Source organism: Ctenopharyngodon idella, chromosome 22 (assembly GCF_019924925.1).
Source record: "Ctenopharyngodon idella isolate HZGC_01 chromosome 22, HZGC01, whole genome shotgun sequence".
Taxonomy (NCBI): Eukaryota; Metazoa; Chordata; class Actinopteri; order Cypriniformes; family Xenocyprididae; genus Ctenopharyngodon; species Ctenopharyngodon idella.
The window spans coordinates 23,960,257-23,973,617 of NC_067241.1; the positions used below are offsets into that span (position 1 = coordinate 23,960,257).

Genomic DNA, 13,361 nt, shown 5'->3' on the forward strand with positions numbered 1-13,361 from the left:
GATTTTATAGAAAAATCCCAGAACCTGCCATTTCCCAAACACACTCGAAGAGCACATTGCGCTTTCTGGGAGGAGGGGCTTCATAGAGACTGGGAAGAGAGGAGCTGCAACAATGTGAAATATGTAAAAAATTATGTTTTTTGAATATTCAAGCATGAAAACCTATTCTAGTACCTATACCTCATACCCCAAAAACAAAATCAAGACTTTGTAAAAGAGCATAAAATGACCTCTTTCATTTTTTAATGTAATTTACCCGTGCCCAAATAAACATTAACCTCGACAGAAAATTCAAAAACAAGTCTTGATTTTTTTATTATGTTTAATATACGCATACAAGTAATGTAGCATGTTACATCTATTATTATTAGAGCTGAAGAATAAGGATCACTGAAGGTGAAAGGGTTTGTGATTGGCTTTTTAGCTAAACGTCTGGATTTTCAATCTTCATAATCTACAACATCTACAATAAACACGAGCCTTCAAAATTATGTAATATTTACACTTAATAAAAACAGTTTTGGAACTTCAATTACATATTGCAAGTACAATACACTGATAAAATGACAGAAATGTGTCTTTCCAGTGTGCAAACTCAAACTTTATTGAAGATTCTGTTACCTACAAGCACACAATCATCAATGAGAACTAAAGAGAAAAGCTCCTGCGCTGATGAATTGTGCAGAAATCAGAACTGGGATCACAGGATCGCCAGATCCAACCATTGTATGCTCAGAATAGTCTTTCTGTACAGAGGCTGTTTTACCACCACTGTGATATACAAAGCAAAAGATAATTTTCAATACTTTTGGTCAAAAAAATAGAAAGGTCCTACAATTTTGGTCTTTTTGTTTTTTTGAGGATCAGTCTGAAGGAGTTAAAAAAATATCAAAACATTTTCCTAAAGTATTCCTGAGTAGGGCCAATGATTCTGAGCACAATGACTGGAATTTGTGAAAAATAGCCAAGTGCTTCATTTACCTGACGAAAACAAAATTTGGTGATTACCAATAAATAGAATTTCACTAAAAATATTTCTCTTCATTTTCACACGATCTTTACAATATAATTGTAAAGCTTGCGATATGACGCAATGAAAACGTAAATGACTATATGATCCTGACGGATGATGATTCCTTGGTAACTGGGTGCAGAAACGGTTTCATACGCGCATGGGTTTAAGGTCACAATTCCGCGTCAAATGTAATTCTACCAGCGATGGTAATCAAAAGTACATAACCACAAACTCCAATATTGACAAAATGTGGGTGCACTACGGCAGTACACATGCAGGCGATATTCAGTATTTTGGAGAACACGGTAAAGGCAAGGAAAAGAGTTCAACAGTGGAGGGCCGACTTGTGTGAAGGTGCGGTCACATTAGTTAAACTTCGCAGGCAAAAAAAAAAAAAGTCCACACAGAAGCCACTTTCATACCAAGCAGCTTTCTTTTGGTCAACGCAGCGGATTCACGTGACCAACACTGACACGAGCGAAATCTGCGTGAGGAACTTTTCCGTCCTCGCGTGAAACTCCAGATCGTGCTGAAATGACTGGATTTCGCCAAGCAATGGTAAATGTGACCGCACCTTAAAGCTATAGAAAAATATTCAATCCACCATTTCAAACTACACCACATCCCAAAGTGATGCTACTCTAAAAGAGCTCACAGCAACAAGCAATTCCCACAGGGACAATGTGTCGTAGGTCACATACACGTTTGATCATCTCAATCGAGGGGAATACTGAATTAAAAAAGAGCTGCGTGAGCTCAGGCGATGTTGATTATTCAGGAAATGAGCTCAGTCCTTCGGTTCCATCTCTGTACATCCCAAATAAAGGAGCTTTGCTTCTCAAAGGGATATGAATATCGTGATGTCATTAATTGAGGAATTAATTGTCATGCTAATCCAGTTGGAGAGGAGGAGGAAGAAGAGAAAGGCTTTTCTTCACGTCTAATCGCCTTAGCGCTACACCGCACGTATTATCTCTCGCCACGTCTCATTTCTCCCTGTAATACAGCAGATACATCTTCAGGGGTTCAGGTAATGGGAGTCTTAGGATCTTCTCCCTCAGAATATTAACGGGAGGCTCCACACGAGCACAGCCGCCTTTGTTTTTCTCCTCTTCATTGCCGGAGCATTCCTCCTCGTCCTCCTCGGGAAGGTCTTCTCTCACTCGGCGACAAGCCCTTTCCTCTTCCTCCTCCACTTCCTCTTCTTCCTCTTCAACTCCTCCGGGGTAGTTGCAATCATCCATGGCTGTGGGAATCATGGAGTCATGGAGAACCATGGAGTTGACGCACTGGCGGTAGAAACGACGACAGAAGCGGCGGCGTTCAAAGCGGGGCCCGTAGCGGTGCATGGCCCGGGCCCCTGGGAAAGACACTCGTCTCTTCGTGCGTCCTTCCCCCATAGCTATGGGCTGCCGGAGAGTGTGGCGAATAGCAATCCGACACAGGTCCTGCAATGTCCGCACCTCAAAAATGGCTAAAAATTTGGAAAACATTGGAAAGAAGAGAAATTGTTATTTTTTCCTATCAAATAGCAGTTTCCTATTTAGCTTTTATATCACTAGATTATTGCAGTGTATTTGGTTTAATGTTTATATATTTATGCTCACAGTTTTCAAAGCTTTATAGTTTCTTTATATTTATGCTTCTCATTTTATAACTTTCTCTCTTTCACTTTTTTATCTTACCTTATAACGTTATCTAATTAATATTATTTTATTTTTCGTATTTTACTGTTATTGCTAAGCACCAGTACACCAAGACAAATTCCTTGTACATGTAAACCCACCTTACTTAATTCTGATTCTATATATTGCAAATCATCAAATTTTTAATTAGTCATAATTACTAATAGATGAGACTGAAGGCTTGTTCACATCAAGAATGTTTGGCAATTTTTGCAAATACTTTTATGAAAATTCGTACTGCGCTCATGCTGTTTTTCACGATGGTAATTATTTTTTTACACATGTAAAAATAAGGATTCACAGGACAAAAAAAACAAAAAAACAAAAACAATTTTGAGATGGATTTCGAGTCATGTTTCCAGTCAAGGCCTGTTTATCCTGCAGTACTACAAACCACACCCTTGCATGTTACACCTACTACAAATTACGTGTCCCGCGAAGAAACAAGCGTGAATGTCATTGACGGATGAAAAGAGGTAAGGGGAAAAAAAAGGTGTGAACATTGTGTGGGGCAGGGGGCATGCTCCGCATGGAATTTTTTTTTTTTTTTAAAGATATTTGCTCTACATGTTCATTTGTAGTTACTTTAAGGTTTTTTTTTTATTTATTTTTTATTACCTTATATGTCCAAAACCGTAATTTTTCATGAAATTAAAAAAAAAAAAACATTGAAGGTGCAATATGTAAGATTTTTGCAGTAAAATATCCAAAAACCACTAGGCCAGTGTTATATATTTTGTTCAGTTGAGTACTTACAATATCCCAAATGTTTCCAACTATTTGTAAATCGTGAGAAAATAATTTTAACCAAGGACGTGCCTGTCAATTGCGTCATACTCGCGTTAACCCTCGGTCTGCCTCGGTTTCTGGTTTTATTTTGTAGAAACCATGGAAACACCACAGACGCTTTAATATATATTACACGTTTTAATAGACAAGACAACTGTTTTGATATATTTATAGACAGAAAACTTAATTATTGTTATATAGCTCAACATGTTTAGTCTTATTGTTTAAATCTAATTTTCTTGATTTTTTGCGAGTACCATGCTTTACCATGCCTCAGAGAAAAACACTATTTTGTGAAGTAGCTAACATAGTATAATCAGATGCAGCTTTATTTTTAGCAACAGTAATACAGAATTTTCCCCATCATACAATACATTTTAAAATGAATTGCATGCCATTTATCAACAAGCCATCCAGCATTTAATACGATATTCTAAAATCGATCTAGCTTACTGCAGTGTGCAACAAGTGTCTCACAGCAGCCACCAAGCGAACGCACAGAGTAACGTTATAACATCATTTTCAACACTCTCAAATGTATCTAATATGATAAACAGAGCTGCGTTACCTCATACTCATGACCGGAAAAGCGGAAGTGGCGCCGGCGACTGTGACATAATAAAATTTCCACTGCTCGTGAGGCGTGTGTTGCGCAATCGCTCCAGCGGCCTCGTTCAGCTCCCACAACACTCGGTCCTGCTCTGCTTCATACTACAGTAACGTTAATAATCGCATCCATGAACATGATTTCTTCCCGAGTCCTATCCCAATTCTATTCCACCGTCCGTTGAGGTGAAGACCACATGTCCCAAGATTCCGCGCTCAAACTTGGCGTCATTAAGCTACGCCTTTGTTTTGAATAGGCCTCTAGCGGACAGAAATCCTACATACTGCACCTTTAAAATATTGTTGCAACATTTTACCAAAATCAACATTTGGTCAAAATCTCATGTTATAAAAGATGAAGTGCTATGCAGGCTATTTAAGGCAATATTGGCTGATTAGACGGCAATATTGCGCTAAACTGCAAACTGTTTGCTTTCTCTTCACTGTTCCCAAATCTCAGACCTCAAATTCATAAAATATTACCCTTCATAGACATAGTTTTTAAAGTAAAGAGTAAAGGAAACACTGTACAGTACTTATTGAAACAACCAGTTCTTTATTTACCCTTGTAAGTTCACAAGTACCCTTGTAAGACCCCCCCAACCCCCTATTAAACACTTTCTCATTGGATCTATGCAAATCCCATAGGTAACCTATTTTGATCTCAAAAAGGTGAGTTGTCACTGAAAGGTGAGGAATTTGCATCTATGCATTGACTAAAACTGTTTTGAAGTAAACTATTTTATGTTTTATGTGTGAAATGTTTGTAAGAGATATGTAGCTGTGTATAAGATAACAGCTAGTAAAACTTAAAATAAATGATACTATCAAATTAATACAAATGGTAATTATAGTTAAAAACCTACCCCTAAACCTAAACCTTACCCTAAATCTACCCCTTCCATAAAATTAAAATTTACTGAAGAGTTTCATAATTAAAATACAATCCATTTGTCTTATCAATAGGTGGCGAAAGTAGAAGAATAACAGTACTAGTGACAACATCAGCAAGGGAGGGGCTCTGATGACATCCAAACTGGGGGGCGTAACTTGAGGGTGGGGGGCGTAATTAGTAGGGGCGTGGTTTGTAGTACTGGCCGATGCAGTCGGACACACTTGGAGATTTCCGTCAGTGGCAAGAAGCGTTGTCTCATAAATGACAGAAAATTCCATCAATGGCAGGGAAAGAGTTAAATATACTTGAGATCTTAAATCAGGTGGATTCTGATTGTCTTTCAATGTTTTATTGTTCATCAGCTGGAAAAAATAGTTCTGAAAGTGATTCCAAGGGTATTGTTTCTCTGTGCCGTTATTGTTATAGCTGTAGACTGCAATACTCACAAAATTACAGCAATTATTAAAACTTTATAGTTGTTATAGTTATCATTAGTTATTGTCCTTGGTGTGAACAGGCCTTTCCAATTTAGTAATGGGTTGTATTTTGTATTACACATAAATGATCAGAGTGAGATTTGCTTTAATTTAGGTATACAAATATTTTCAGAGAATGATAAACATTCTCATTGGACTTGTAAATAGTTTGGTGTGAAAAATTATGTGTGATTAGTGTCCTTGTTTATTTGTACTGGACTTCAGACGGATGATTCCCCAGTGTACTCACGTAAAGGAACACTCTTAGGTCTGCCATTGACATTCTGTTTGGGCTGGACGAGCGGGGCAAAGGTCACAGCGATGATTTTCTTGGTCTCCCAGGAGCTCTGACCTGTGCGAGTGATCTTGGTTAACTGCAAAAGAGAGTTAATAAGTCCTCATGTCAGTAATTACTAAACTAATTACATCATCCTATGTGAATACTAATTACATGTGTGTGTACATCGATTTTGTGTGAGTGAAATGCAAATGTATTTATATAAAAATGCCATTTTATAATTTTTATTTTGCTATGCCCACCCTCTTTATGAAACTAAAGTATGAGTTTTGTCTTTTAGCTTTAAAGTCATGTATATGCCAGTTTATTTTTTAGAAAATATACACATGTAAAATTTACTCACAGGAAAATGGGCCGATCTGATTCCGAGAGTCATGATCCGATTCCAAAACGATTCTTGATGCATCATTTTGACATTTATTTCACACAAAGTAACTTGTTTACACTGAATTACTCATTCCCCCACCTGACCCCCCTACGGGGGGTATGAAATTGTAGTTGTAATTATAATTGAATATGAGTTGTATTTGTAATTGAATATGTAATTGTATTTGTAATGAAATTTGAAAGGTTTTCCCATAAAATGACATCAAGATATTACATTTATGCCATTATATGTGAATATGGGGAGTCTACAGAATTGGCGTTGGGGGGCAAAAATATCAAGCAGGAATTTTATAATTCCTCCATTCAGTGTATTTGAATAACTTTTGCATATAACATGATAGAGAAAAGAGTCTTTTTTAGCTCCAAACATACAAGCAAATAGTAAATAATAAAGAGAAACAAAGAAACACGTTACAAACAATAAACAAAGAGTGCTTTCAGTATCTGAACAGTTTCCAGTCGAGATCCGTGAGTGAGTTTTCTGTTTCTCAGCTTCACTGCTGTTTGATTATTACCGATGACATCATACACAGCGGGAGATCTAATAGGCTGCATTCACAGAATTATTTTGACATATCAGATGTCAGCTTTGTCCTGTCAGTCTAATCAATTAAGACATAACTGTGTTTACATTCATTTTTCATCAGAAAAGCATTTTGAGATTCAAGTGCATTTCAAAGCAACTGTCTGTCAGTAAGTGAGTTTCATGTGTTAGGCTACTTGCTGCCTTCCAAATGGCATAAATAATGCCTTCGTAGAGCATTTGGAAGGTAGAGCACTGAAATGCCAGCGGGCGAGACTGGACGCTGTACGCGAATTTAGGCAAAGTGTGCGTTTCTCACAGCACATATCCTGTGCGATGAAGCCAGAGATTGCCCTTGTAATTCCCTTCAACCTTTTCGAACTTCATGGAAGATTATTTTTTGGAAGAGAGAATCGTGATGCATCAGAGAATCCATTTTTTCTCCCACCCCCTATATTAAAAGCTCATCTTGCACACATGGTTTTATCCAAATATTTCCCAAGAAAGTGAGACTAAAGCCATTCTATATGTCTTGCCCCTACTTCCTATTGTAACAGGAAGTGTGTAGAAAACTACACTCAAATCACTTCTAGACATTTCAAAGTGCCTTTAAAATCTGCTGTGGAACAAGAACGCCTTATTAACTTGACATTAACATGAATAAACATGTACCCACCTTCTCCTCCAGGGGGAGAACTAAGATCCCGCCAACCTTTAGCAGGTTCTTCATGTAGTTCTCGTACTCTTTCTGAACTCCTGCACCACAGTACACCCTGTCATACTGCCGACTCTCCGGAGGGATCTCCAGGCAGTTCCCCACCACAAAGGTCGGCTCACAGAACTCAAACCTGCGGCCATTAAACAAAACCAACTCATGGACAATTTGACAATTAAAAGACCAAGTCAAAGCTGTTACACAGGAAATCACTCACTTGTCAAAGCTGTCGCTGGTTTTGATGAAGTAGTCAAGTTTCTGATATGCATAATCAACCACATCCGCATGCAGTTCCACACCGTGATTCACACCAAACGGACCTGATGACAAGAACGATAGGTATATATTTTGTATATTTTATTAAATATAAATGTTAGGTGAACTCAATTCAAGATAAAACTACAATTCAAACTATGGGATAAATAATATTATTTTGACTGTTTTTAAAGAAATTAATACTTTTATTCAGCAAGGACACATAAAATTGATCAAAATAGACATCTATAATGTCACAAAAGATTTATATTTCAAGTAAATGCTGTTCTTTTGAACTTTCTATTCATCAAAGAATCCTGAAAAAAAATGTTTCACGGTTTCCAGAAAAAATATGAAGCAGCACAACTGTTTTCAACATTGATAATAATGATAAGAAATGTTTCTTGAGCAGCAAATCATCATATTAGAATGATTTCTGAAGGATCATGTGACACTGAAGACTGGAGTAATGATGCTGAAAATTCAGCTTTGATCACAGGAATAAATTACATTTTAAAATATATTAAAATTTGCGCTGTCAAACAATTAATTGCGATTAATCACATCCAAAATGAAAGTTTTTTTTACACAATATATGTGTGTACAGTGTATAATTATTTTGTATTTATAAATACACACACATACAGTACATGTATATATTTAAGAAATATTTTATGTATATACTATATATACATTTATATAATTTTTATTAAAACAAACTTATTCTGGATGTGATTCATCGCAATTAATCATGTGACAGCACTAATTAAAATACAAAACAATCATTTTAAATTGTAATAATATTTCACAATATTACTGTTTTAACTATTTTTAATCAAATAAATGCAGCCTTGGAGAGCATACGAGAGATCTCTTTAAAAAAAAATTAAAAAATCATACAGATAGTTGTTTATTTTCGTATACAATAAGTTTTAATATGCTACACAATTTTGCTTCTCAACTAAATATATCTTGTTAGGCATGTTTACATCTTTTTACTGGAAAACAAGACAAAAATAACCATTCATAATTTTTTTTTTTTTCCCCACTGTAAGTAAACTCACCCAGTATAAGGCCCACCATTGTGCTGAGATAACCCGTCCCACTGCCCAAGTTGAGAAAAGACAGGCCAGGCTGCAGGTCCAAGGCCTCCATCACCTCCGAGTAGATGCATGGAGCAGACAGATGGAGGTTCCCATGCCTCCAGGCCAGGTCTTTATAAGCACTGTCACGATAGTCCTCCAGGTAATAGTCTGCTCTGTCAATGGCTCTGAAGGCCTTCTCCACCAGATCTGAGCGGATGTAGTGTGCCTCTTTAAGGTTGTCAATCAGCTCGTCATTGTCCTCACCCGCACTCACAGCTCCACCCATGATGAGAGCAGAAGAGCTTCTAAGGACAGTCCTGAGGTGTGCCTATCACTGTCTGGACAGAAAAGCAAAACATCTCAACTTTGAGATTAAACCTACAGTAATGGCCCATTTACAAAGGTTAGATTTAGTTTCTAAATGTAAAAGAATAGCAGGGTCAACACCATAACTATAACAATAAAGACAAAGAAATTACATCTTTAGAATCACTTTCATAACAGTCTTTTTTCCAGCTCATGAACAATAAAAACAATGACAGCCAATCAGAATTCATCCTGTTTTCAAGAGCTCTGGTAAAGAGAGTCTTTGACTTGGTCTTGTTAAACTAGTAGTAGCTAGCAAACTACCATTATAAAGCTCGGATGAGTCAGGATATTTATTAATATATCTCTTGTGTTCATCAGAAAGAAGAATGTCATATACACCTAGGATGGCTTGAGGGTGAGTAAAGCTTGGGCTAATTTTCATTTCAAAGTGAACTAATCCTTTTTTATTTAGTCATAAATGACACCTCCAACAGACTGTTGTCTAGCAGGTGGGAAGAAAGCAAAGAATGATAATTAAGACAGTTAAATCTTTAATGAGTCACAGCATGTTAGGTATCTGAGCTAAGCTGACATGTCAACAAACTCAACAATAAGACTCGCACTCGCCTTCAACTACTTCTCTTGAACTCTATTTTTAGAGGTCAGACAATGCCAAGTAAAAAGTGGCACAATGTTGTGTCCCGACTCGAACTCCTGGCAGCGGCTCCATTTAGAGCGGAGAGTATTGTTTGTTTGTCATTTTGGCAAGCAGACACAAAGTACATGGGTAGCTGACACATCACATGCCTATGGACTTTTTAAAATACAGATTTAGATTCTAATTTATATGAATGCGTAAGTGAATGTGTATATTTTTGGAGCTGTAACTAGTCATTTCTCTTTATTACACTCAAAATGTTCTAAAAGTCATTGATTTGTTTGACACAGAGTTGTATGTAAAACCATATATACAGTGCTTAACAAATTTATTAGACCACCTGTCAAAATAAAGACAAAAAATTTTAGGAATCTGTCAAAGTCTTGTTTAAAACCAAAAATGTTATTGTCATTTATTAGGCAAATAACAAACTGAAACAACTAAATAGTGTTTATTCACACGTAATGACCAAAGAAATGATATATTTTATTTTTATTTTGTTTGGCCTCCAACATATAATGGTAACGGCTTTCATTATTGCTGGCGTTGTTTTTATGTACTTTTCCACAGTCTCTTCCAAATAGTTTCTAGTTGCTCCCAAAGACTTTGATGAAACTTTTGTGCAATCTATCTTTGAATCTATTAAATCCCAACAATAATTATATTTTAGCATTAGAAACACTACTGTGACTAAAGAGCTTACACATACTGGTGTGGATAACCATTACAGAAACATAAAAAATTAATTTGGTAATCACCAATACTGTTAGTTTAGGGCAGCTGTGGCACAAACCTTACATTAAAACCTTACAAAATAAATTTGTTAAGCTATATATATGTGTGTGTGTATACACAGGTGGTTGGAGTAATATTGGGGTGTGTATATCTATTACTATCTATCTATATCTATACATCTATCTATCTATCTATCTATATATATATATATATATATATACACATACACACACACACAGATGTATATTTATTGAGTAATCCACTATTTTGTAGAGGAAGATCAAAATCACAATTTTCACCTGATATTTGGAGCCAATTTTCAGGGGTGTAAAAATGACTTTAGAAAGATGGCAGCATTATATTTTATTTTTACAGTAAAATCTGTTGACTTTATCAATCTTTGTTTCATTATATGCCAACGGTGACCTTTCAAAAATGGCAAAAAGCATTTCTCATGTTTTTTGCCTCAAGTTTTATGCAATTCTTTTGATAGAGGGAAACAAGATACATTTCAAGTTTAAAAACATGATTTATTCTTCAGACATTCCTCTTTAAATGCTATAAGTATCAGCTGTGTGCAAAGTGAACCACATTTGGTTTTCGATCACTAAAAATGGGTAAAATTCAACAATTTGAACATGGAGTTGCTTTGAAATCCCTATATCTATAGGACTGAACTGTACAGGGCCTTGAAAATTAAGATTTCAAAAGGAAAGTGTATTAAGAATGAGAATCTAGAAGGATATTGCGATATCTTGAATACTATTTAGTTATTTTTAATAAATAACAGGCTGACTGAGATTATAAAATTTCAAATTTAAAAGTATTGTTTCATTAAATGAAACAAAGCAACAGTAAAAACAATTAAGCATTTTTTCCTTGGATTACTCTTTCCACTACAACTACCTGATGGTAAAAAATGACCTTATGTTACCTCATTGTTTGCAACTTTTGGTCTGACTGAGCAACTCAGTAATTATTGACTCTGCACAAAATACAGCACACTTTATTTACTCTTTTATTTAAAAAAAAAAATGCTATTTGTTTCGTTAGGCTAACCAAGGAGTAAAACATATATATGTGCTGGGGAATAATTGAGCTCAAAAGATACATGCATAATAATTATAAAACAAAACAATGCTGATTATTTATGTAGATAGTAGACTTCAACAAGATTATAGCAGGACATGTCAACTTCCCACATAATCAAATATGTCAGACTTATTATTATAGGTCAACTTAGGTAACAACAAAAGACTGAAATATCACAAATGCGAAAATGGTGGGCTGGACACTTACTTGCCAAATACATTTAAATGCTGGCGTAATATCGAACTCACAATAAAATGTACATTATGTCACAAAGTCCACCACTTTGTCATTTAATCTAACAGACGAACTACTGAGGTCGTGATGTCACCAGTCAACTATTTATAACGAACAACCGTGCAACATGTGACACCACAGCCCTGTCTGACACACGGAACCGAACATCAAATTCAGCAAAACAGCAACAAACCGATCGCGCTGTTACACGACGCTGGAAAACAAAGCTCAAAGCAGATACGTGTACACGAATTCACGCGTTCAACTGTTATAACCCAGTAACCGTCATATGTAGGTCACGTCTGTATTGTGCTTTTACCAACCGTTAACTGCAGTCCGTCTGTGCACGAGGACAAGCTTCGCACAAACACCGACATAAACAAAAGAGTCTCCGGCCACACTGGCACTCAGTCATTCTCGATGCGCAGTCTACATCTTACCGTGTGATTACGGACCTCAGCGGTTGTCTCGTGCAAACCAACAATGTCCATCGATTACATTAAGGCGTATGTCATATATTTGGACCCGGCCACAATAACGCCTAACTTGACTGCGAAAAAACTGATGCGATGTAAACATAAACCAGCTGACGCGCTGACGTCACACGCACGGCGACGTCAAATGCGTTCGTGGAGATCTCAGCGACTCGAATCTTTTCACCAAAAAACAACTAAGAACTGTGTATGATTCTTTCGTTTCTGTCTATAAGTATCTCTTATGCTCAAAGGCTGCATTTATTTGATAAAATATACAGTAAAAGAACATTATTTTATTTAAAATAGAAATATTTCGTAACATTAGAAATGTCTTTACTGTCACGTTTGATCAATAATTCCTTTTTGTAACCAAAAACTAACCGTCCCAGAACGTTCTCGAACCAAAAATGGTTAGGTATACATGACAAATCTCCTAAGAGACTGTTAAAGTAGGCTATCACAAGCGTTTTCACCATTACTGTATCATTTCCCCCCTCGATTTTGTCAAGCAAAATAATTGTCTAAATAAATTTTGACTTTCAATGGCGTCCTTAGGTCATTTAAATTGTGTATGGCCATTTTGTCACATTGACTCATGACTCGTTCAGTAGGCCAAGTTCACAAAGATGCCTCGTTGAGCACCTCTCCAATCCGAATCTTGTTCAGACTCTTCATCGACCAGTGAAATGCTCCTTCACAGTTCGCAGTCTACTGAAGGAAGGACACAACATCGAAAGAAATGAGTTCACTGTATGGTACGAGAACGATTCATTCACCAAAAAGATTCATTCAAATGCAGATTCGATTCGAAACACCAGTAGAACCTGCGTTTAAAATCCCTCACACATCATTTGAGAAAATCTTGTCCGTAGCGCCCAAAGCACAGTTCTCGTGATTTTTTCTTCTAATTTTTATGAACATTAATGGGTTTCTTTCATTTTAGCTCAAATAAAGCGCTTCTAAGCACCTCTAGATTCATTCACGTCTGATGTGGCAAATTATCTTTACCTAAAAGCACTTTCCTAAATATGTCTGTCAGAGATTATGATTAGCAATATCATTTCATCCCACCTCTAAAACGAATTTCGTCATACCGAGGGAGGGTTTTGAATCCTCATACGATATGAG

At 36.4% G+C, this 13,361-nt stretch overlaps 1 protein-coding gene across 3 annotated transcripts; it reads right to left on the bottom strand.

The window, feature by feature from the left end:
- Positions 1–304: 304 nt before the first annotated feature.
- Positions 305–12,373, bottom strand: LOC127504939 (protein-L-isoaspartate O-methyltransferase domain-containing protein 2). 3 transcript variants are annotated; one of them, XM_051880105.1, is made up of 6 exons: positions 12,198–12,373; positions 8,709–9,067; positions 7,607–7,709; positions 7,351–7,522; positions 5,717–5,840; positions 305–2,489 (listed from the first exon to the last, which is right to left on the bottom strand). In XM_051880105.1, exons 2-6 carry the CDS (start codon positions 9,013–9,015, stop codon positions 2,002–2,004), a joined length of 1,194 nt encoding a protein of 397 aa, XP_051736065.1. In that variant the 5' UTR covers positions 9,016–9,067; positions 12,198–12,373; the 3' UTR covers positions 305–2,001. The 3 variants fall into 3 exon arrangements, with proteins under 3 accessions (XP_051736065.1, XP_051736068.1, XP_051736066.1); XM_051880108.1 differs by having other exon boundaries at positions 8,709–9,063; positions 12,198–12,365; XM_051880106.1 differs by having other exon boundaries at positions 12,081–12,365.
- Positions 12,374–13,361: the final 988 nt, after the last annotated feature.

Coding starts and splice junctions, on each gene's coding strand:
- LOC127504939 (XM_051880105.1), bottom strand. CDS start 9,015: ATGGGTGGAGCTGTGAGTGCGGGTGAGGACAATGACGAGCTGATTGAC. Junction 7,710..8,708: donor AATGGTGGGCCTTATACTGG/GTGAGTTTACTT, acceptor TCTTGTCATCAG/GTCCGTTTGGTGTGAATCAC. Junction 7,523..7,606: donor ACCAGCGACAGCTTTGACAA/GTGAGTGATTTC, acceptor TAATGGCCGCAG/GTTTGAGTTCTGTGAGCCGA.